At 47.7% G+C, this 23,049-nt stretch overlaps 1 protein-coding gene across 5 annotated transcripts in view; it reads left to right on the plus strand.

Annotated features, from left to right (window-relative positions):
* FRMD8 (FERM domain containing 8) overlaps positions 1 to 23,049 on the plus strand; it is an 88,109-nt gene that overhangs the window by 16,664 nt on the left and 48,396 nt on the right. For all 5 annotated transcript variants that reach the window (XM_063944810.1, XM_063944807.1, XM_063944806.1 and 2 more), the window contains exon 5: positions 1,488 to 1,546. In XM_063944810.1, coding sequence (XP_063800880.1) covers positions 1,488 to 1,546 — 59 coding nt within the window. The remainder of the gene's footprint in view (positions 1 to 1,487; positions 1,547 to 23,049) is intronic.

Consider the following 23,049-nt stretch of genomic DNA (forward strand, 5'->3'; position numbering starts at 1 on the left):
ATGTGGGGTGGTCTTAGTGGCATTGATGTGACATGTGGCATGGTCAGATAATAAGTGTTTAAATATTATGGCCGGAATCCAGTCAGCAATAAATTTACCGCAGTTAATGGATCCAGCCGGGGCTATCCGATTAGCCCCAAGCACTTATTGGGGATTATGCGCTCCCGAAGCATAATCTGCGATGAGCAACCATTGGAGCCACGATAACACGTGTGATCAGAAACTTATCCTGTATACCATGTGTTATTGCACGATCGTGGGTCCTTTTTTGGCCGATTAAACACAGCCAATAATTGTGCGATTTTTGACCGATTGTTGCATCCAAAATTTTGTGCAGTGGTCCCTGTTCCATATTGTGTATTTAATTTTTCTCCTTTTTTATTTATCATGTCTTATAAAGGGAGTTATTCTAGGTCTAAAACTGAAGGTGCTTAATCAGTAACTTTTTATGCATGTTTAAAATAGACATTTAATTTGCTTAAGAAGGAATGTCTTATGCGCAGCCTGCTAGATTGACAGCCAACAGTCCGGTTTGAGTGCAACGCCTGATAGCCAATGCAAGTTCATCTTTCATTTTTTTGCTCTATAGGAAGAATTTTGTTTTTGTCTCGTCCTGAACCGTGTCCATCTGTGAATCAGGCCATTAGCTCCCAACTTTATTACCCATGCTAGTGCACCCTCACAGCTGTATGGATCTCCACGCTAAGCCACTCTCGCTCCTCTTGTTTCAGCTGTACCTTTTACTAATTAGATCTCTCTTTTATGTAAACTAGAGATGAGCGGGTTCGGTTTTACTCGGATTTACCCGAACCTCCTTATTGGCTCACGGACGTCACGTGTTTTGGTTAGCCAATAAGAAAAATCCAGAAAAAAAGAACTTGCGATAATTCTGGCGTTAAGAACCGAGTAAATCCGAACCCGCTCATCTCTAATGTAAACAGGTATGGTGCCACCAAGTGTCTGTAGTGCCATACGAGGAAAATTACAAAAATATGCATAATCAATACAGTATAAAAAAAAAAAAGTTAAAACAGACCGTACAAGGGGAAAAAATTCAGTGGATCCAAAGACATTTAAGAGACTGACGGTTGATAACAGTAGCTCCTAATGGGAAGGCACTGAATATTTCCTCTCGTGACATGAGCAGGGCCCTCTCTTTGTTTTCATGTCTTCATTTATTTTGCCTACCATCTATATTCTTTTATGTATGCCCTGTATTCCCTGCTGCCAGGTGCTGTTGTGCCTTACAGATCTACAGTCGTAACAATGAGTAGTATTAGAAGTGTTGTATCATTTTTATATGTAGCTATTAATAGATACTGTATATAACTCTCCCAGTTAAAATATGTTGTTATTAAGGGTGTAGCTGAACATAGTCTAAAAAATTTACGACAGGGATAATTTTGGGACTTTCGTATTGTAGTCAACTTGATTAAATTCAGCGTAGTGGAACATTTATTTTTATCTGTTGTATATTCTTTATTCAGATGAACCCTCCCTTCAGTTTCGCAGAAATATTTTCTTTCCTAAGTCCCGAGAACTTCAGGTGAGTTTGAGTTCTATGTATGTTCAGCAAAGCATGAAGAAATTTCCATTTCAACTCCATGGCAGCCATAAAATATTAATGTATGGGTTAACAGTTTAGTCATATGTATGTAGTACACCAGAACATCAGCTCCATCACATCAGAAGCTAAAGAGGCCAGCACAGCACTTAATGCAAAAACATTGCACCACTTGTCCAAGCAAGATCAACATAGCCATCCTGTCCAAAAAGAATAAGCCTTGTACTAATCATGGGTAGTCTCTATTGACACATAAAGAAGCCCCAGCCCAACTGCATTTTCTTGTGGTTGTGGTCCGTACCTTTCTCAAGGGTCTGTTCACTAATTTAGACATTGAATTCAGACTCTTTATGGGTTGAATGAGGAATTGATCTGGACTATTTAGCTCTTGATGGAGCTGATGTTCTTGGACTGACCATTTGTATGACTAAGCATCCTATTTGAGAGTGCAACAAAGATAATAGTTTATTTATTTGCAAAAGCAACATGTTAAATCTGATTTGATCCTGTCTCAAGTTATACATGTGGTACAAGGATTATGGCTCCATAATAAACTACACACAGACATTAGAAATGAGGGCAGTATAGTGATTCAGCATTTCCAACCTCTCTTAGCAAATGTATATGCTTGCGGAGCATAACCGTACCGCTTTCCCCCCAACTGAACGATAAGTAGGCGGACATTCGCCTGCAGTGTCCACCTAATTTAGTCACCATCCACATGGTTATCACTGCCTGGCTGCCCCTGACAGCCCAGGATCTGCAGTAGTACGGGACCCCGAAGGAGGACCAGGGTCAACTGCAGCAATCCAATGCTACTGCTGGGCTGCCCCTGTCACCCCGGGATCCATGTTGGTGGCAGCAGTAGTACGGGAGCCGGACGGAGGACCAAGGATTGTACTGCTGAGGAAAGATTCATTGCAATTCAGTAGATTCAGAATTAAATATTAGGCAAACACCACCGCAGTTGAGTCATATATAAAGATCAGTATGTATTGAGAAGGTCATTTACCTGCATTTCTGCTGCGGGGTACACTGGGCTCCACAGGGAATGACATTGGGGTGTAGAATAGGATCTTGATCCGAGGCACCAACAGGCTAAAAGCTTTGACCTTCTTCCCAGAATGCATAGCGCCGCCTCAGTTTTGTAGTTGGTGCTATGCAGTGCAGGCATACAACAGGTGGGCTGCTCCAGCAGCCCTCAGAAGAGCTTTTTTTTTTTTAAAGTGAAAAATGAAGACTTCAAGGGCTGCAGCAGAGACACTGTGAGTGTTAGATGTCAGTCAGACAACTCCTGCTGCAGCTCCATCACCTCCCCCAGCGGCGCTGTATACTCCCGCGCCGTGGTTGCCTTGTACTTACAGCGGAGGCTCTGGTTTGCTCCTGTCAGTCACACACCCCACCGCAGCTCTCCTGGATCACGTGGCTGCACTCAGGTAGGAGATAAGAGGGTCCCCCTTACGGGACACGCTGGAAATCACGATCCTGCGCGGCCAGTGGGAGGCGGGCCGCGCGCTTGCGTGGACGCTCTGGCAGGACAGGGACCCCACTAGACCACCAGGGCAAGGGCACAGGTCGGTTTTACTAAGCCCGCAGTACCCGGTGGTGAAGTCCAGCAAGGGGGTAAGGCTTTGACCTGTAGCCCCAGCCCCAGGACGCCATTTAGAGTACATGTTCCCGCCCTGGAGCTGCATATCTCTCTCTCCCTCACTCCCTGTCAGCGTTTGGGCGCCATTAGGACAAGCTGAGCTGATCCTGGGACTGTTTGGGAAAATCCTCCTCTGTAAACTCGCCTGCATGTCAGCGCTGTGCATTTTACAGGACACTTAAGTATTCTACATGTCTGCTGACAGTGTACCCTGTGATATACATCCAGTCTTTACTGTGCATTGATATATCTATTAAGTGTATAGCTATACTTAGTATTACTATGTATTACTAGTCCAGTGCAGTTTTATTGCATGTCATCATTTCTGCATTGTACAGTGTGACTGTGTGTGTGTGTATATAGCAGCTGTGTGACCTCCATTTCGTGTATCTCACTCAGATTGCTATCCCTATATTCTGTGACCTGAGGGGGCTAGGTGCGTCAGGGTTATTATTAATATAGGTGTTTCACAAGATATACCTATTGTGTATTTTTCTCTGATTTTTAGTCACCTTTGGAACTCTCTGTGCTGATACACTACTCAGGGGGTTCTTGTCAGGTGTTGTGCTGCTGATATTGTACTAGGTTGCCTTGAATTGAGCTTTCAGATATGTCCGCTACAAGGGGTGACTGAGCTGGGGCTGATCCCACATTGCGTGGTGGTGACGCTGCAGACACGTTTGAGGAGAATATAGCAGCTGAGGGTTCAGGTTCGGGGGGTTCCTTACCTCCCAGTGGGACTGTAGCAACGGGGGTTCAAAATGACCCACCTTGGGCTACTTTTTCTATGTTATTGAATAAGCTGGTAACTAGGCTTGCTCCCCCTATGGGACCTCCTGTACCGGTACAACCGCTTATGGTCCCTGCGGTTAATCCGCCGTGGGCAGATCAACTGTCCACTCAGTTACAGCAATTGAACCAATCACTGACTAAACAGAAGTCTAACCCTCGCCCGCCTAAGACCAAGGGGTCCTCTAAGCGGGTCATTACTTCCTCACAATCCACTAACGTCCCAGACACCTCGTCTGATGAGGATGGCGTATATACTGACCCACAGACACTGATTCTGATGTTTCTGATGGGGATTCTGTTTCACAGGTGGATGTTCCTGACTTATTGGAGGCTATCAGGTTTATTCTTCAAATTACTGATGACCCAGAGCCTGATACTACCCCTAAAAAACCGGACAGATTGAAACATCAGAAAGTGGTTAAACAAATTTTACCTCACTCTGACCATTTGGTTGACATACGTCAGGAATCCTGGGGAAATCCAGGAAAGAAATTCACGCCTCACAAGAAGATGCTGGCTCGCTATCCCCTCACGGCAGAGCTAAGTAAAAATTGGGAGACACCCCCACCAGTGGATTCGCAAGTGGCGCGGCTGGTGGTATCCTCCGCTCTGCCTGTAACTACCGTCACGTCTCTAAAAGAACCGACGGATAAGCGTGTGGAGGGTTGTTTACAGGCTATTTACATCTTAGTTGGTGCTGCGTATGGGCCCACTATTGCAGCGACCTGGGCTGCAGAGGCTATTGAATCGTTGGCTCAGGAGTTGGAAGCTGAGTTGCCTTCCAACGCTTTTGATCATGCTAGACAATGTCTGTCGTATATTGTCACAGCTTCTCATTACATTAAAGAGGCGGCTTCTGATGCCGGTATTCTGGCGGCCAAGGCTTCTACTACGTCCATTTTGGCTTGCCGGGTTCTCTGGCTGCGGTCCTGGTCTGTGGATCTGGACTCTAAGAAAACCTTGGAGGTGCTCCCTTTTAAGGGAGACATTCTTTTCGGAGAAGACCTCAACAAGATAGTGGCTGACTTAGGTTCTGCTAAAAAAGCATGTCTACCTGGTACTGCTCCTTCGGTACCTAAGGCTAAGCGTATTTCCTTTAGCTCCTTTCATCCTTTAGAGAAAGCAAAGGGTCAGGCGTACCCGAAACAGGCTCGCACTTCCAAACCCAGTAAGCCCAAACCTAAACGGGCTTGGGCTGCCCGTCAGCCTGCTTCCAAAATGGACAAGCCTGCTGCATGACGGGGCGGGCCTCCCTCTGGGGGATCCCAGGGTGGGGGGCCGACTTCTAGGGTTTACCCAGGTCTGGTTGAAGACCACTTCAGATGCCTGGGTACGGAAGGTGTCAGTCGAGGATACTACGTATCCTTCAAAAATCGTCCCCCTCATTGATTTTACCTGACAGACGTCCCTTTGGATCCGGTGAAGGCAAAGACTCTTCATTCTGTGGTACAGTCCCTCCTGGACACGGGAGTGGTTGTACAGGTGCCTCTGGCTCAGAGGGGCAGGGGGTACTATTCACCGCTGTTCCTAGTCCCGAAACTGAATGGGTCCTCTCGGCCCCTTCTCAACCTCAAGTCCTTGAACAACTTTGTGAGGGTTTTCAAGTTTCGTATGGGGATTATATGGTCTCCCTGGATATACAGGATGCTTACCTGCATATTCCCATTGCAATGTCGCATCAGCAGTACCTGAGGTTTGCGGTTTGGCAACCTCCATTGCCAATTTCGGGCGTTACCTTTCGGTTTGACCACGGCTCCGCGAGTCTTCACCAAGGTCATGGCGGTAATGATGGCTGTACTCCTATGTCAAGGGGTCAGGATCCTGCCGTATCTGGACGACTTGTTGATCCTGGCAAATTTCCCAGAAATTCTCCTACGGCATCCGAATCTGACTATCCGGTTTCTGCATGCCCACGGGTGGCTCATCAACTGGAGGAAATCTTCTGTGGTCCCTGCTCAGAGCATGGTGCACCTGAGGGCGCAGTTGGACACTCACAGCCAGCAGTTGTTTTTGTCTCAGGAGAAAGTCCTGAAGCTTCAGGACAGGATTCGATGCTTCCTATCTCGTCCACAAGTGTCGATACATTTGGCGATGCAAGTGCTAGGTCTCATGGTGTCGGCTTTCGACATGGTGGAGTACGCTCAATTCCATTCCCTCCCTCTGCAGAAACTGATTATTGCCAAGTGGGACAGCCTGCCTCAACGGATCAGGTCGCAAATGATCTCCTTGTCCCTGGAGGTCCGTCTGTCACTACACTGGTGGCTGCAGGACCATCGATTGAGCAGGGGTCGTCCCTTCTGGATCTCCAAATTTGACGGATGCCAGTGTGAGAGGTTGGGGCGCGGTGTTGGAGCAACATTCCCTTCAGGTTTGGTGGACCAGGGAGGAGTCTCTCTTCCCAATAAACATTCTGGAACTGCGGGCGGTGATCAACTCGCTGAACTTGGCCCAGCATTTGATACAGAACAGACCTGTTCAAGTACAGTCGGACAACGCCACCACAGTGGTGCACATAAATCATCAAGGCGGCACTCAAAGCCGCATGGCAATGAGGGAACTATCCTGGATTCTTCAGTGGGCAGAACACCATCTGCCAGCCATATCGGCAGTATTCATTCCGGAGGTCCTAAACTGGGAAGCGGACTTTCTCAGTCATCAGGACGTACACGCCGGAGAGTGGAGCCTCCATTCCGAAGTGTTTCAACTCCTTGTGGACAAGTGGGGCCTTCCAGATGTGGACCTGATGGCGTCTCGACACAATCACAAGGTTCCGGTCTTCGGAGCAAGGACAAGGAATCCTCAAGCAGCGATCGTGGACGCACTGGCAATTCCATGGAACTTTCGGCTGCCATACGTGTTCCCTCCGGTGTCACTCCTGCCCAGAGTAATAAGAAAGTTCAAGCAAGGAGGATTCCTACTTCTGATCGCTCCCGCGTGGCCCAGACGACATTGGTTCTCAGACCTTTAGGGTCTCTTGATAGACCGTCCCCTTCTACTTCCGCAGCGCCCAGATCTCCTCGTTCAGGGCCCCTGTGTATATCAGGATTTAGCCCGGTTGGCTTTGACGGCGTGGCTCTTGAAGCTTCTGTCTTGAGGGCCAAGGGATTTTCTGAGGCGGTCATTCAAACCATGTTAAAGGCCCGGAACACCATGTTAAAGGCCCGGAAACCGGCTTCTGCTCTGATTTATCATAGTGTCTGGAATTCTTACTTTGCTTGGTGCGCCACTAATAATCATGACGCTTACAAGTTTAGTACGGCCAAACTTTTGGCCTTCCTACCTTCCTTGATGGAGGCCAGATTTGGGCCATCGTCTGGCCTCCATCAAGGTTCATATTTCTGCCTTGTCGGTTTAGTTTCAGAGAAAAATTTACCTGATGTTCATACGTTCACTCAGGGTGTGTTGCGGATTCAACCTCCTTGTGTCCCGCCTGTGGCTCCTTGGGACTTGTCGGTGGTTCTGGAGGCGTTGCAAGGGTCTCCATTTGAGCCTCTTGAATCGGCAGACCTTAAGTGGCTTTCTCTTAAGGTATTGTTTCTGCTGGCTATTGCCTCTGCTAGACGGGTGTCGGATCTGGGTGCCTTGTCTTGTAGGTCCCCATATCTGATTTTTCACCGTGACCGGGCGGTTCTTAGAACACGTCCCTGTATACTTACCTAAGGATTCTCTCTTTGTACTGTTTGGTTTTCACAAACGTGGCTGGTCTGCTCACAAGCAGACCCTGGCCAGATGGATTAGAATGGTGATTGCACATGCTTATGTACAGGCTGGCTTTCCAGCTCCTGTACCATCAAGGCCCATTCTACTCGGTCTGTTGGACCTTCTTGGGCGGCCTGCTGTGGTGCGACCCTTGAACAATTGTGCAAGGCGGCTACGTGGCACTCAGTGAACACGTTCATAAGGTTCTATGCCTTCGATACTTCCGCCTCCCAGGATGCTTCCTTTGGACGCCGGGTTCTTGTGCCCGCTACAGTGCGTCCCCTCCCCTAGGAACTGCTTTAGGACATCACCAATGTCATTCCCTGTGGAGCCCAGTGTACCCCGCAGCAGAAAACGAGATTTATGGTAAGAACTTACCGTTGTTAAATCTCTTTCAGCGAGGTACACTGGGCTCCATAGGGCGCCCACCCTGACGCACGTAGCTTCTTTGGGTTGGTATGGCATTAGCCGCTGACACTTTTTCCTGTAGTGAGAATGTGGTGTATGTTGCTACTAATGGTTGTTGTCTCTCTTACCTGCTACTGCATTGGACTGGTTAACAAAACTAAGCTCCTGTGCATGGAGGTGGGGTTATAGAGGAGGCAGCGCTATGCATTCTGGGAAGAAGGTTAAAGCTTTTAGCCTGTTGGTGCCTCGGATCAAGATCCTACTCTACACCCCAAGTGGAGCCCAGTGTACCTCGCAGAAAGAGATTTAACAACAGTAAGTTCTTACCATAAATCTCGTTTTAACAGAAAGTAAGTATTTAAGTTTTCACACCAATATACTTCAAAATATGCAAACATTTTCTTTGCTAAAAAAAAAGTTTGATAAAAAAAAAAAAAAGTGGTCAGGTGTTTGGGGTATTGTTTTTTCCGTTGGACAGACAAGTTGACCAGTTGGATGGTTGGAGGAAAGTTGGTTTGATGTATGGCCAGTATAAGACCATGATGGGTGGGTAAATAAGCTATTTAAAAGTTGCAGCTCACAATTCTCTACAGCACTGTATACTGAAAGGTGCACTCAATACCAGTATACAACATTGTACAAAACTTAAAACATAAACATTTTTCTCGTACGTCCTAGGGGATACTGGGAATCCATTTAGTACCATAGGGTATAGACGGGTCCACTTGCAGCCATAGGCACTATAGAAGCTTGATAATGTGTGCTGGCTCCTCCGTCTATGCCCCTCCTACCAGACTCATTTTAGAAAATGGAGCCGGTCACATCTCCGAAATCTCCTGAAGAGTATTCTGCATTTATTTTTAAAGTTTTTGTTATTTTCAGGCAGGACTGGATGGCACCAGCCTGCCTGATTCGTGGGACGGGGATGACGGTCCAACCCCACTAAGGGTTAATGGTCTGGTTTCCCGCTGACAGGACACTAGCTCCTGAGGGAACTATTCGCTAGCCCCACAATGGCAAGCATACATTCCCGCAGCACGCCGCCACCCCTAACAGATCCAGAAGAATGAAGAGTGGTGAGTACTAAGCCAGCGATCCCAGATAGCGGGTCGCTGGCCATTATGGTGGCATTAGGGTACTGTAGTGTACACAGTACCCAGACTGGCAATACAGGCTTAAAGGGGGCTTACTCCATTTTATGCACTTAGACACTTAGCCAGTATAAAGAAGAGCGGGAAGACCACGTGCCGTTACATGGGCGGGGCTTCACTATGAGCGGATCCAGCTGCTCACAGGCACCATTTTCCCTCACTGTAGCAATACAGACGACGACTGCAGGGACGCGCAGTTCCTCCATAGAGCCTCCAGATTACCTCAGAGGTACCAGGGGGAGAGTTGTACTTGTGTACTAAATCCCTAATCTGGGTACTTAGTCTGCGACCCAGCTAAGCTTGGCTTTAGCAATAAGGGTGCCGTGTGCTGGTTCTAGCCTCTCTGTGTCTCTCGGGAAGGGCTCTTTGTGGGTTAATTGTGCTTTTAACTTTTTCCTGTGTGTGTGCTGTCCCTGCTGCAGTATGTCAGGGAAAGAGTTCCTCTTCTCCAGGGGGTTCACTAGTGTGTACTCAGTGTAGTATCCCTTCTCAGGCTAGTGGGGCGGTGCCAGCATGGCTGGACTCCATTAGGGGGATGATTTCTACCATCTCTACTAAGTTATCTCGTAATGAGAAAGATACGCAATACTTAAGACCGTCTATGGCTTAGTTTATGCAAAGGGACTCGGTACTCAGACCAGCGTCTCAGTCCTCTACCATTGGTCCGCAAAAACATACTTTGGCCCATATCCTGCATTCTGACTCTGATAATGACGGGTCAGAAATGGAGGAAGGGGAGGTGGACATAGAAGTAGGGGAGGGTGCTCTGTCGCAGGGTGTAGAGGCTCTCATAGATTCTATCAGAGAAGTCCTAAATATCCCTGATAAGGTGACAGAGGAGTGTGAGGAATCTTACTTTAATATAAAAATAAATCCTCAGCCACTTTTCCTGTTTCTAAGGAACTAAATACCCTGTTTGAAGTTCTGTGGGTTAATCAGATTAGAAATTTCAAATTCCTAGGCGATTATTATCATCTTTTCCTCCCGAGGATTGGAAAAAATGGGAAAATCCACCGATAGTGGATACATCAGTCTCCAGGCTCTCACGTAAAATAGTACTACATGTGCCTGGTGCAGCTTCCCTAAATGATACAGCTTATCGTAAAATTGAGGCTACACTCAAATCTTTGTATACAGCTGCAGAGGTGGCCCAGACACCCACTATAGCAGGGCTGGCCAAACCAGTCCTCAAGATCTACCAATAGTTCACATTTTCCAGACCACCTAGTTGGTGAACAGGTGTAGTCATTACTAATTAAGATGTGCTGCAATAAATTCCTAACTGACAATTCTACAGATCTCCAGGAGGCCTGGAAAACATGAATTGTTGGTTGATCTCGAGGACCGGTTTGGCCAGCCCTGCACTATAGCATGTGGGTGGATTACTTGAGCCATTGCTAGATGTTATGGTAATTTAATTGAGGGGTTATACACCTTCCCTCAAGAGGAAATTGTTTTACTCCTGCAACATATACAAGACTCTGCGAACTTTATGGTTGAAGCCGTTAAAGAGATAGGTTTGCTTAATGCACGCACTACAGCTATGGCAGTGTCGGCACGCAGGGGATTATGGCTGCGTCAGTGGACTGCTGACACGGACTCCAAGAAAGGTGTGGAAAGCCTGCCGTTCACAGGTGAGGCCTTATTTGGCGACAAACTCGACAAGTGGATTTCGCAAGCTACTGCAGGTAAATCCACATATCTAACTTCTGCAGCTCCACCAGCTAGAAAGGCCTACTCAGGACCCAATTTACAGTCCTTTCGGATTTTAAAGTTTAGGGGAAAGACAAGAGGTTCCTCTACCGCCGCCAGAGGTGCTAGAGGTAAACCACGCAAACCAGCGGGTTTCACAGGAACACCGCTCTGGCTCTGCCTCCTTAAAGCCTTCCGCATGACAATAGACTGCGATGCCTGGGAGACAGGCAGGGGGGAGCCCGGCTGACACCTGGTCAAGATCTTGCCAGGATCCCTGGGTCATAGACCTTATATCCCAGGGCTACAAGCTGGAGTTCCAGGATCTCCCATCTCACAGATTCTTCAAATCAGGCTTACCAGTTTCACAGGAAACAAGAATAACCTTACAAGAAGCCATTCAAAAACTGTTACAGACCCAGGTCATTGTTCCAGTTCCACCTCATCTACAAACAAGGGATACTTGTTTGTAGTTCCGAAACCGGACGGTTCGGTAAGACAGATTCTTAATCTCAAGTCATTGAACCCATACTTACGAGTGATCAAGCTCAAGATGAAGTCTCTGAGAGCGGTAATCACAGGTCTGGAAGAGGGGGTAATTCCCAGCGTCTCTGGATGTCAAGGATGCGTACCTTCACATTCCGATCTGGCTGCCTCATCAGGCTTATCTACGGGTTTGCACTGCAGGACTGTCATTACCAGTTTCAGGCCCTGCCATTTGGTGTCTCCACGGCACCGAGGGTGTTCACCAAAGTGATGGCAGAGATGATGATGCTACTCTGCAGACAGGGAGTGAACGATCGTCTGATAAAGGCTGCGCCCAGGGAGCAGTTGTTGGAGAACATTGGTTTCACGACCAGATTACTCCTGGAGCATGGGTGGATTCTGAACCTACCAAAATCTCATCTAGAACCAACGCAGAAAGAAGCTTCATTTCCTGGGAATGATACTGGACACAGAGTCTCTGATAGTGGAAGTCATTCTGACCCGATCGCACGCTGCAGTTTATCGCAGCGATGCGATCGGGTCATAACTGCGCATGCCAGACGGCCGCTGCGATCACCACTGCCTCAATGACGGGCAGAGGCGGTCGCTGGGCAGAAAGGGGCGGAACGGCGGCATTTGGACGCCGTTTCGTGGGCGCGGTCCGGCCAACGCAGGCATGGCCAGACCAAACTGGGGGCGGGCCGCAGCGGCTGCGTGACGTCACATGCAGCCGCTGCGGTCCGGGGAGCGATGAGTAGCTCCCGGCCAGCACGCTAAAGCTGCGCTGGTCAGTAGCTACTCTTGAAGTGCAAAGGCATCGCCACTGTGCGATGCCTTTGCACTTCTGCGGGGGGGGGCAGCACTGACATGCGGGGCGGGATAGCCCTGTGCTGGGCGTCCCCCCGCATGTCAGTGTGATGATCGTAGCTGTGCTAAATTTAGCACATCTACGATAATCTCGGATTGACCCCCAGTGTTCCTTCCCTTGGAAAAGGCAATGGTGATCCAGTCGATGGTTTGGGCTGTCTTGAAGCCGACCCGAATCTCCGTATATCTGTGCATCCACCTTCTGGGGGAAATGGTGGATTCTTACGAAGCAATTCAGTACGGAAGGTTTCATGCGAGGACCTTCCAGCTGGATCTGTTGGACAAATGGTCCGGATCGCATCTTCACATGCATCAGAGGGTTAGTCTGTCACCAAAAGCCAGGATCTCCCTCCTGTGGTGGCTACAAACTTCTCACCTAGTGGAGGATCGAAGGTTTGAGATTCAGAATTGGATTCTTCTGTCCACAGACGCAAGCCTCAGAGGTTGGGGTGCAGTTTCAAGGAAGATGGTCAAGTCAGGAAAGCGTTCTTTCAATAAACATCCTGGAACTCAGGGCTATCTACAATGCCCTTCTGCAGGCCTATTCTCTTCTTCAGAATCAGGCCATTCAAGATCAGTCGGACAATGTGACAGCGGTGACTTACATAAACCGACGGGGCGGAACGAAAAGCAGAGCCGCAATGTCAGAGGTGTTAAGAATTCTCCTCTGTGCGGAAAAATACGCTGTGGCGTTGTCGGCAATCTTCATTCCGGGAGTAGACAACTGGGAAGCAGATTTCCTCAGCAGACATGACCTGCACCCAGGGCAATGGGGCCTCCACCCGGAGGTGTTCCGGTGGCTGACGCGTCGGTGGGGTTATCCACAAATCGACATGATGGCCTCTCGACTCAACAAGAAGCTCAAGCAGTATTGTTCCAGGTCGAGGGACCCACAAGCTGTAGTGATCGACGCCCTGACAACTCTGTGGGCCTGTCGGCTGGTGTACTTGTTTCCTCTCAATCCTCTGATCCCAAAACCTTTCAAAATAATTAAAAGGTAAAGAGTTTAAGCAATTCTCATTGCTCCGGACCAGCCTTGAAGGGCCTGGTATGCAGATCTTCTCGAGATGCTAATCAAAGATCCGTGGCCTCTACCTCTTCTAGAAGATATTCTGCAACAGGGCCCGTTCGTTTATCAAGACTTACCACGGCTACGTTTGACGACATGGAAGTTGAACAGCTGATTCTAGCCAGGAGAGGGATTCCTGATAATGTCATCCCGACTATAATCCAAGCCACGAAGGGGGTAACGTCAAAACCTTACCATCGTATCTGGAAGAAATATGTTTCTTGGTGTGAAGAGCAGACCGTATTCTACGGTGGAATTTCATCTGGGACGTTTCCTGCTTTTTCTGCAGTCAGGAGTTGATGTGGGCCTACGCTTAGGCTCCATAAAAGTTCAGATTTCGGCCTTCTCTATTTTCTTTCAGAAGCCATTGGCTTCTCTCCCTGAGGTCCAGATGTTCTTGAAGGGTGTTCGTATCCAACCTCCCTTTGTGCCTCCCACGGCACCTTGGGATCTTAATTTGGTTCTAAAATTCCTCTAATAGGACTGGTTTGAACCGTTACAGGAGGTAGATTGTAAATATCTTACGTGGAAGACCGTCACGCTGTTGGCCTTAGCTTCGGCAAGGCGCGTATTGGAGCTGGGGCGTTGTCTCACAAGAGGCCCTACTTGATTTTCCGTGAGGACAGAGCTGAACTCAGGACTCGTCAGCAATTCCTTCCTAAGATGGTGTTGGCGTTTCATATCAGCCAGCCAATTGTGGTTTCGGTTGTTACTGACACCTCTGCTACTTCAAAGTCTTTGGACGTAAGGGCTTTGAAGGTATATGTAAAGCGAACTGCTCGTCACAGAAAATCGGTCTCGTTGTTCGTTCTTTATGATGCCAACAAAATTGGGTGTCCTGCTTCTAAGAAGTCAATTGCATGTTGGATCGTTGAGTTCCTCTTGGGTGGCTGCCCAGGGGTCTCGGCATTACAGCTCTGCCAAGCAGCTACTTGGTCGGGTTCGAACACGTTGACCAGGTTGCCAAGTTCGATACTTTGGCCTTTGAGGACCTTCAGTTTGGTAAATCAGCCCTGCAAGAACCTCAGCACTCTCCCACCCGATTTGGGAGCTTTGGTACTTCCCCATGGTACTAAATGGATTCCCAGTATCCCCTAGGACTTAAGAGAAAATAGGATTTACATTACCTACCGGTAAATCCTTTTCTCGTAGTCCGTGGGGGATACTGGTCACCCGCCCAGTGCTTCGTTCTTCCTGCATGGTTACTTGTTTAAATACTGTTGTTGTTCCTGTTTTCAAGTTTGGTTAGCATGGCTTTCCTCTTGTTCTGGTTGTGCTGGTTCGAAATCTCACCACGTTCCTGATATATTTCCTTCTCTCGAAGTATGTCTGTCTCCTCGGCACAGTTTCCTAGACTGAGTCTGGTAGGATGGGCATAGAGGGAGGGTCCAGCGCACGTTATCAAACTTCTATAGTTCCAATGGCTCCAAGTGGGCCCGTCTATACCCCATGGTACTAAATGGATATCCCCTACGGGCTGCAAGAAAAGGATTTACCGGTAGGTAATTAAAATCCTATTTCATGGAATGTCTTAAAATCCCCAAACCTTTTCTTATGAATCGGAGGTAAATAATTGTGATGTGACACAGTCCTATAAAAATGTGTGAGTCCAGTGGGCAGTTAGAAGCATATAACATAGGTGCTCATGGTCCTGTGTGTGCAGGTAAAGTTGTTCTCCTTGGTATGTGTTGGTGGCTTTGCAGTAAACTCAATTTACTGCTGTAAACTGATAAATCCTTAAATGTTGTTCACTCCCTTCCTAGGGTATTGTACGCTCCGGGTACTCACCCAAATTAGTTGCAACAGAGGCCAATATTTTAGCCAAGACTGATTACGAATCCTTGGTTGGGCTGCATGATTAAGTGTTTGACTGCTATGGGTGAGGTCCAGACGTCCAGGCCGTAACTAAATGTGTGCCAGTGGTGCCTGGAACACAACGTATGTGCACTGTGGGTGCAGGACCGCAGGCAACACCCGCAGGCAGGGCTGGAATAATGGTGGTGTCACAGGGGCGGCCATCTTGGCAGTAGCAGATTTACCTCTATGCCGGTAAAGCAGCCGGTGGGTCACAGGAGGCCTGCGAGAGTTTTGTTTAATTAATGCATCATTTACTTCCCACCACCGACAGGCTGTTGCCGCTTAGAATCCGGACAGCTGCCGGATGCCGCTCTGTCTCCTCTCCTGCTCGCTACTCTGTGTTGTGTTGCCGTGCCTGTGTGTGACGTGGGAGGGTAGGTGGAGTAGGTCTGGTTGTGGCGCCCGAGGTTCCAGCCAGTGGTAGCAGAGGCAGGTGTCCCTATACAGTTTCCTGCAACTCTCTTCTCTCCTGTCCTGCTCCCTTAGTATTGTAGTAGCTTTTGTATGTCTATTTGTATGTGTGTGATGGTATACCTGTATGTGTATTGGTGTATGTATATGTGTAGATTTGTATTGGTGTATTTATAGGTGTATAGGTATGTTTATATTTGTATATGTTTACTGGTATATTTAATTTTGTATATTTATATGTGTATTGGTGTATTTGTATGTGTATTGATGTATTTAAATTTGTATGTGTGTATTTACATGTGTATTGGTGTATTTAAATTTGTATGTGTGTATTTACATGTGTATTGGTGTATTTATATGTGTATTGGTGTATTTAAATTTGTGTGTGTGTGTGTGTGTGTGTGTGTGTGTGTGTGTGTGTGTGTGTGTGTATTTATATGTGTATAGGTATATTTATATCTGTATTAGTGTATTTATGTGTGTATATGTTTACTGGTGTATATAAATTTGTATATGTGCATTTGTATGTGTATTGGTGTATTTAAATTTGTATATATGTGTGTATTTATATGTGTATAGGTATATTTATATGTGTATTTGTATTGGGGTTGGGCATGCGTTGCCGGCTGCCGGGATCCCGGCGGTCTGCATACCAACCCTGGGATCCCGGCAACAAAATGGGTGCTGAGCACAACACAACAAGGCCCCTTGCGTGCTCGCTGCCCTTGCCACAGGTTCTATTCCCACTCTGTGGGTGCCATGGACACCCCCAAGTGGTAATAGACCTTGCGGGTAGGCATTCTGACTGCCGGCATTTTGAGCGCTCGGGATTCCGGCGTCGGCATCCTGTGTATTGGTGTATTTGTATGTGTATTGGTGTATTTCTATGTGGCATAATGTGGTCTCTGCTTGGCATAATGTGTGTCATCTGCTCTACCTGGTATAAGGGGCTCTACCTGGCATACTCTAATGTGTATAAGGGGCTCTACCTGGCGTAATGTGTATCAGGACTTCTACAGGGGTGTAATTTGTGTAAGGGGTACTGCAGTGTGGTGTAATGTGAATAATGGACACTTCTATGCCATGTAATGTGAAATTTTTACTATGCTGTGGCCACACCCCTTCCCCATAAGCCACGCCCCTATATTTTTGGCACACGCATTTGGCGCGCAATATCCCTGTTTTAAATATCGTTGGAGAGGAGGCACAAATTATTTTTCACAGGGGTTTTTCCATCCAGCTTCTCTCTGGATTCTCTTTTTTTTCTTTTTTTCTTTTTCCTACATATTAATCAGGAAATCTTTCTTCCTTGCATCCCTCCCTCCCTCCCTCCCTCCCTGTTATTATATACTCTAGAATTTCTCAAGGCAATTTTTGCATCTGTTTGTTTGCACAAAAGAATTTTGCAAAACATATCTTTTAGTTCTTCCTGTGTGAACTTGTGAAGGACATGCATTGTCCAAACATGTTTTAGCAAGATGGGATCAAGAATGTAATTGTGCAGGCTAATGAGGGGAATGGATGTGAGATGCCAGAAGTAATAAAAGTATATTTTATGTGGGCAGTGGTGACCTACGATTTAGGCAAGGCAGCTACTGTAGGTCATCATCGCTTCATACATTTCCCGGAATTTAGCATCTAGTTGTGACATGTACTGCTGCTGATGATCATTTTGAATAGAAAACCTTTTAAAATATTGTTAAATAAAATATCTTTTGTTGCACTTTATTTGTACTAGTACCGTTGGTTATACTTAACCCCCTCGCTTCTTTTATAATTTGCTTGGCACATATGTTTTGAATGCCATGGAGCTGAAAAGGAAATTGTTAAATTATTGCTTAAAATGTGACTTCCTTTGAATTACTCAGCAATCAAATATTCCCATCTGTGTTGTTTTATGTTGTATAATACAGTTTGGGAAGATGTTCACTACATATCTTCTGGGAGAGTCCGGTAATTTATTGCCCCTGTTTCTACTCATCTGACTAAGGATTTGACCTATACCTTGTGGCTGCCATGGAGTATTTCAGGGAACTGAAATGAACAATAATCTGACTATACCTCAGAGACGCACAACTACCCTTGATTTAGTAATAATTTCCAAATAAGTACATTTTCTGTACTTACATGTTTGGGATTTGCATTACATAAACATGTACTGTCAAACTTTCCGAATATCATTATGCTGTAGAACATCATGGAGGAGGTTTTCTTGTGTTTTAATTTTTTTTATTCTTTTGTTTTGTTTTTTGGATCAAGCATGGTACAGTGGTATTCTGTAATTCTTAAAGACATTACCAGAATAGTTTGTAACATTGTAACCTACACTATAAAGTAAAATGTAGAGTCCCATCGCTCCTAAATACTGAGCAATCACTCAGTCCTTTGCTATAGGAGGCACTCGATATCCCTGCTGTCAGGATCCCATCGCTCTGCTTACCGACGCCTGGATCCCGACAGCCAGGAAACAGACAACTGTTCTCCCTCTTGGGGTGTCCACGACACCCCTGGAGGGAGACTAAATAGCGGAGCGAGCCACCGTGTCTGCAGTGTGGCGAGCGCAGTGAGCCCGCAAGAAGCCTTTACGCTCGCCCCATTGCCGGCATTTTGGTGGTCGGGATCCCAGCGCTGCTATGCTAGGTGCCGGGATCCCCAGCGCCGGTATATCGTATGTTAGCATTTTCAGATTTATTAACCCTAACATTTGCAGATTTTATTTTTCTCTTACGTCCTAGAGGATGCTGGGGACTCCGTAAGGACCATGGGGATAGATGGGCTCCGCAGGAGACATGGGCACTTTAAGAAAGACTTTAGGTATGGGTGTGCACTGGCTCCTCCCTCTATGCCCCTCCTCCAGACCTCAGTTTACTACTGTGCCCAGAGGAGACTGGGTGCATTACAGGGAGCTCTCCTGAGTTTCCTGAAAAAGTATATTTGTTAAGTTTTTTATTTTCAGGGAGCCTGCTGGCAACAGACTCCCTGCATCGTGGGACTGAGGAGAGAGAAACAGACCTACTTCTGTGAGTTTCAAGGCTTTGCTTCTTAGGCTACTGGACACCATTAGCTCCAGAGGGATCGGTACGCAGGTCTCACCCTCGCCGTCCGTCCCAGAGCCGCGCCGCCGTCGTCCTCGCAGAGCCGGAATATAGAAGCCGGGTGAGTATGAGAAGTAAGAAGACTTCAGAGGCGGCAGAAGACTTCAGATCTTCACTGAGGTAACGCACAGCAGTAAAGCTGTGCGCCATTGCTCCCACACAGCACACACAGGCAGACACTGTAAGGGAGCAGGGGGGGGCGCTCTGGGCAGCAATAAACCTCGTTTTCTGGCAAAAATAGATATATACAGCTGGACACTGTGTATGTATATATATGTATATATATATATATATATATATATATATATATATATATATATATATATACACACAAAGAGCCCCAGCCAGGTTTTTACATATTTGAGCGGGGCAGAAGGCCGCTGCCGAGGGGGCGGGGCTTCTTCCTCAGCACTCACCAGCGCCATTTTCTCCACAGCACAGCGCTGAGAGGAAGCTCCCCGGACTCTCCCCTGCTTATCCACGGTGAAAGAGGGTTTTAAAGAAGGGGGGGGGGGGGCACATATTGGCGCAATATACAGATTACAGCGCTATCTAGGTAAACATATTGTGTTTTTTCCTGGGTCATACAGCGCTGGGTGTGTGCTGGCATACTCTCTCTCTGTCTCTCCAAAGGGCCTTGTGGGGGAACTGTCTTCAGATAAGAGGATTCTCCTGATTGTGTGGTGTGTCGGTACGCGTGTGTCGACATGTCTGAGGTAGAAGGCTTTCCGGGGGAGGAGGAGGAGAAAATGAATGTGGTGTCTCCGTCGACAACGCCGACACCTGACTGGATGGTTATGTGGAATGTTTTCAGTGCTAATGTAAATTTATTGCACAAAAGATTAGACAAAGCGGAAGCTAGGGAACAGCCAGGGAATCAACCCATGTCTGTCTCTATGTCGCAGGGACCTTCGGGGTCTCAAAAGCGCCCACTATCCCAAATAGTAGACACAGATACCGACACGGATTCTGACTCCAGTGTCGACTATGATGATGCAAAGTTACAGCCAAAATAACCTTTCCTCCCTCACATGAGCTGAACGAGTTATGTGAAAAGGCTTGGGAATCTCCAGACAAAAAAATGCAGATTCCCAAAAGGATTCTTATGGCGTATCCTTTCCCGCCAAAGGACAGGATACAGTGGGAATCCTCCCCTAGGGTGGACAAAGCGTTGACATGCTTATCCAAGAAGGTAGCACTGCCATCCCAGGAAACGGCTACCCTCAGGGATCCTGCTGATCGCAAGCAGGAGGTTACCTTGAAGTCCATTTACACGCATTCGGGTACCTTACTCAGACCGGCTATTGCGTCGGCCTGGGTGTGTAGCGCTGTAGCAGCATGGACGGATACCTTATCAGCGGAAATTTAAACCCTTGATAAGGATACCATCTTATTGACCCTAGGACATATAAAAGATGCTGTCTTATATATGAGGGATGCTCAAAGAGATGGTCTATTGGGTTCTAGAATCAACGCTATGTCGATTTCTGCTAGACGAGTCCTATGGACCCGGCAATGGACAGGTGATGCCGACTCAAAGAGGCATATGGAGGTTTTACCTTACAAGGGTGAGGAATTGTTTGGAGAAGGTCTCTCGGACCTGGTCTCCACAGCTACAGCTGGTAAATACAATTTTTTTAGCCTTATATTCCCTCCCAGCCTAAGAAAGCGGCACATTATCAAATGCAGTCCTTTCGGTCACGGAAAAACAAGAAAGTACGAGGTGCGTCCTTTCTTGCCAGAGGTAAGGGCAGATGAAAGAAGCTGCACAACACAGCTAATTCCCAGGAACAGAAGTCCTCCCCGGCCTCTACAAAATCCACCGCATGACGCTGGGGCTCCGCTACGGGAGTCCGCCCCAGTGGGGGCACGTCTTCGACTTTTCAGCCACATCTGGGTTCACTCACAGGTGGATCCCTGGCCAGTAGAAATTGTTTCTCAGGGTTACAAGCTGGAATTCGAAGAGGTGCCTCCTCGCCGGTTTTTCAAATCGGCCCTGCCAGCTTCTCCCTCAGCGAGGGAGTTAGTGTTAAATGCGATTCACAAATTGTATCTTCAACAGGTGGTGGTCAAGGTTCCCCTACTGCAGCAAGGGAGGGGATATTACTCAACCCTGTTTGTAGTCCCGAAACCGGACGGTTCGGTCAGACCCATTTTAAATTTAAAACCCCTGAACCTATACTTGAAAAAATTCAAGTTCAAGATGGAGTCACTCAGAGCGGTCATCGCCAGCCTGGAAGGGGGGGATTTTATGGTATCCCTAGACATAAAGGATGCATACCTTCATGTTCCAATATATCCACCTCATCAGGCGTACCTGAGATTTGCGGTACAGGATTGTCATTACCAATTTCAGACGTTGCCATTTGGGCTTTCCACGGCCCCGGGATTTTCACCAAGGTAATGGCGGAAATGATGGTGGTCACAATTATCCCGTACTTGGACGATCTCCTCATAAAAGCGAGATCAAGAGAGCAGTTGCTGAGCAGTGTGTCACTTTCACTGAGAGTGTTACAGCAACACGGCTGGATTCTCAATATCCCAAAGTCGCAGCTGGTTCCTACGACTCGTCTGACCTTCTTGGGCATGATTCTGGATACGGACCAGAAAAGGGTTTATCTTCCAACGGAAAAGGCTCAAGAACTCATGACTCTGGTCAGGAACCTATTGAAACCAAAACAGGTGTCAGTGCATCACTGCACTCGAGTCCTGGGAAAGATGGTGGCGTCTTACGAGGCCATTCCGTTCGGCAGGTTCCATGCGAGGACCTTCCAATGGGACCTACTGGACAAGCGGTCCGGGTCACATCTACAGATTCATCAGTTGATCACATTGTCCCCCAGGGCCAGGGTATCTCTCCTGTGGTGGCTGCAGAGTGCTCACCTTCTAGAGGGCCGCAGGTTCGGCATTCAGGACTGGGTTCTGGTGACCACGGACGTGAGCCTCCGAGGTTGGGGAGCAGTCACACAAGGAAGAAACTTCCAGGGTCTTTGGTCAAGTCAAGAAACTTGTCTTCACATCAACGTCCTGGAGCTGAGGGCCATGTACAACGCCCTTCGTCAAGCAGAAACCTTGCTTCGCGACTTACCAGTTCTGATCCAGTCAGACAACATCACCGCAGGGCGGCACAAAGACCAGAGTGGCAATGGCGGAAGCCACCAGGATTCTTCGCTGGGCGGAAAATCATGTAAGCGCACTGTCAGCAGTGTTCATTCCGGGAGTGGACAACTGGGAAGCAGACTTCCTCAGCAGGCACGACCTGCATCCAGGAGAGTGGGGACTTCATCGGGAAGTCTTCGCACAGATTGCAAGTCAGTGGGGACTGCCCCAGATAAGACATGATGGCGTCCCGCCTCAACAAAAAGCTGCAGAGGTATTGCGCCAGGTCAAGAGACCCTCAGGCGGTAGCGGTGGATGCCCTAGTGACACCGTGGGTGTTCCAGTCGGTCTATGTGTTTCCTCCTCTTCCTCTCATTCCAAAGGTGTTGAGAATAATGAGGAAAAGAGGAGTACAGACAATTCTCATTGTTCCAGATTGGCCACGAAGGGCCTGGTATCCGGATCTGCAGGAGATGCTCACAGAAGATCCGTGGCCTCTTCCTCTAAGACAGGACCTGTTGCAACAGGGGCCCTGTCTGTACCAAGACTTACCGCGGCTGCGTTTGACGGCATGGCGGTTGAACGCCGGATCCTAGCGGAAAAGGGCATTCCGGATGATGTCATTCCTACTCTGATAAAGGCTAGGAAGGAAGGGACAGCTAAACATTATCACCGTATATGGGGAAAATATGTTTCTTGGTGTGAGGCCAGGAATGCTCCCATGGAAGAATTCCATCTGGGCCGTTTCCTTCACTTCCTACAGACTGGAGTGGATTTGGGCCTAAAATTAGGCTCCATTAAGGTTCAGATTTCGTCCGTATCCATTTTCTTTCAAAAAGAATTGGCTTCTCTCCCAGAAGTACAGACTTTTGTGAAGGGAGTGCTGCATATTCAGCCTCCTTTTGTACCTCCGGTGGCGCCTTGGGACCTTAACGTGGTGTGAGTTTCCTTAAGTCGCACTGGTTTGAACCACTTAAAACGGTGGAGTTAAAATATCTCACTTGGAAAGTGGTCATGTTGTTAGCCTTGGCTTCGGCTAGGCGAGTGTAGGAATTGGCGGCTTTGTCTCATAAAAGCCCCTATCTAGTTTTCCATATGGATAGAGCGGAATTGCGGGCCCGTCCTCAATTTTTGTTTAAGGTGGTGTCATCTTTTCATATGAACCAACCTATTGTGGTGCCTGTGGCTACACGAGACTTGGAGGATTCCGA

The sequence above is a fragment of the Pseudophryne corroboree genome, chromosome 11 (genome assembly GCF_028390025.1).
Source record: "Pseudophryne corroboree isolate aPseCor3 chromosome 11, aPseCor3.hap2, whole genome shotgun sequence".
NCBI classification, from domain to species: Eukaryota; Metazoa; Chordata; class Amphibia; order Anura; family Myobatrachidae; genus Pseudophryne; species Pseudophryne corroboree.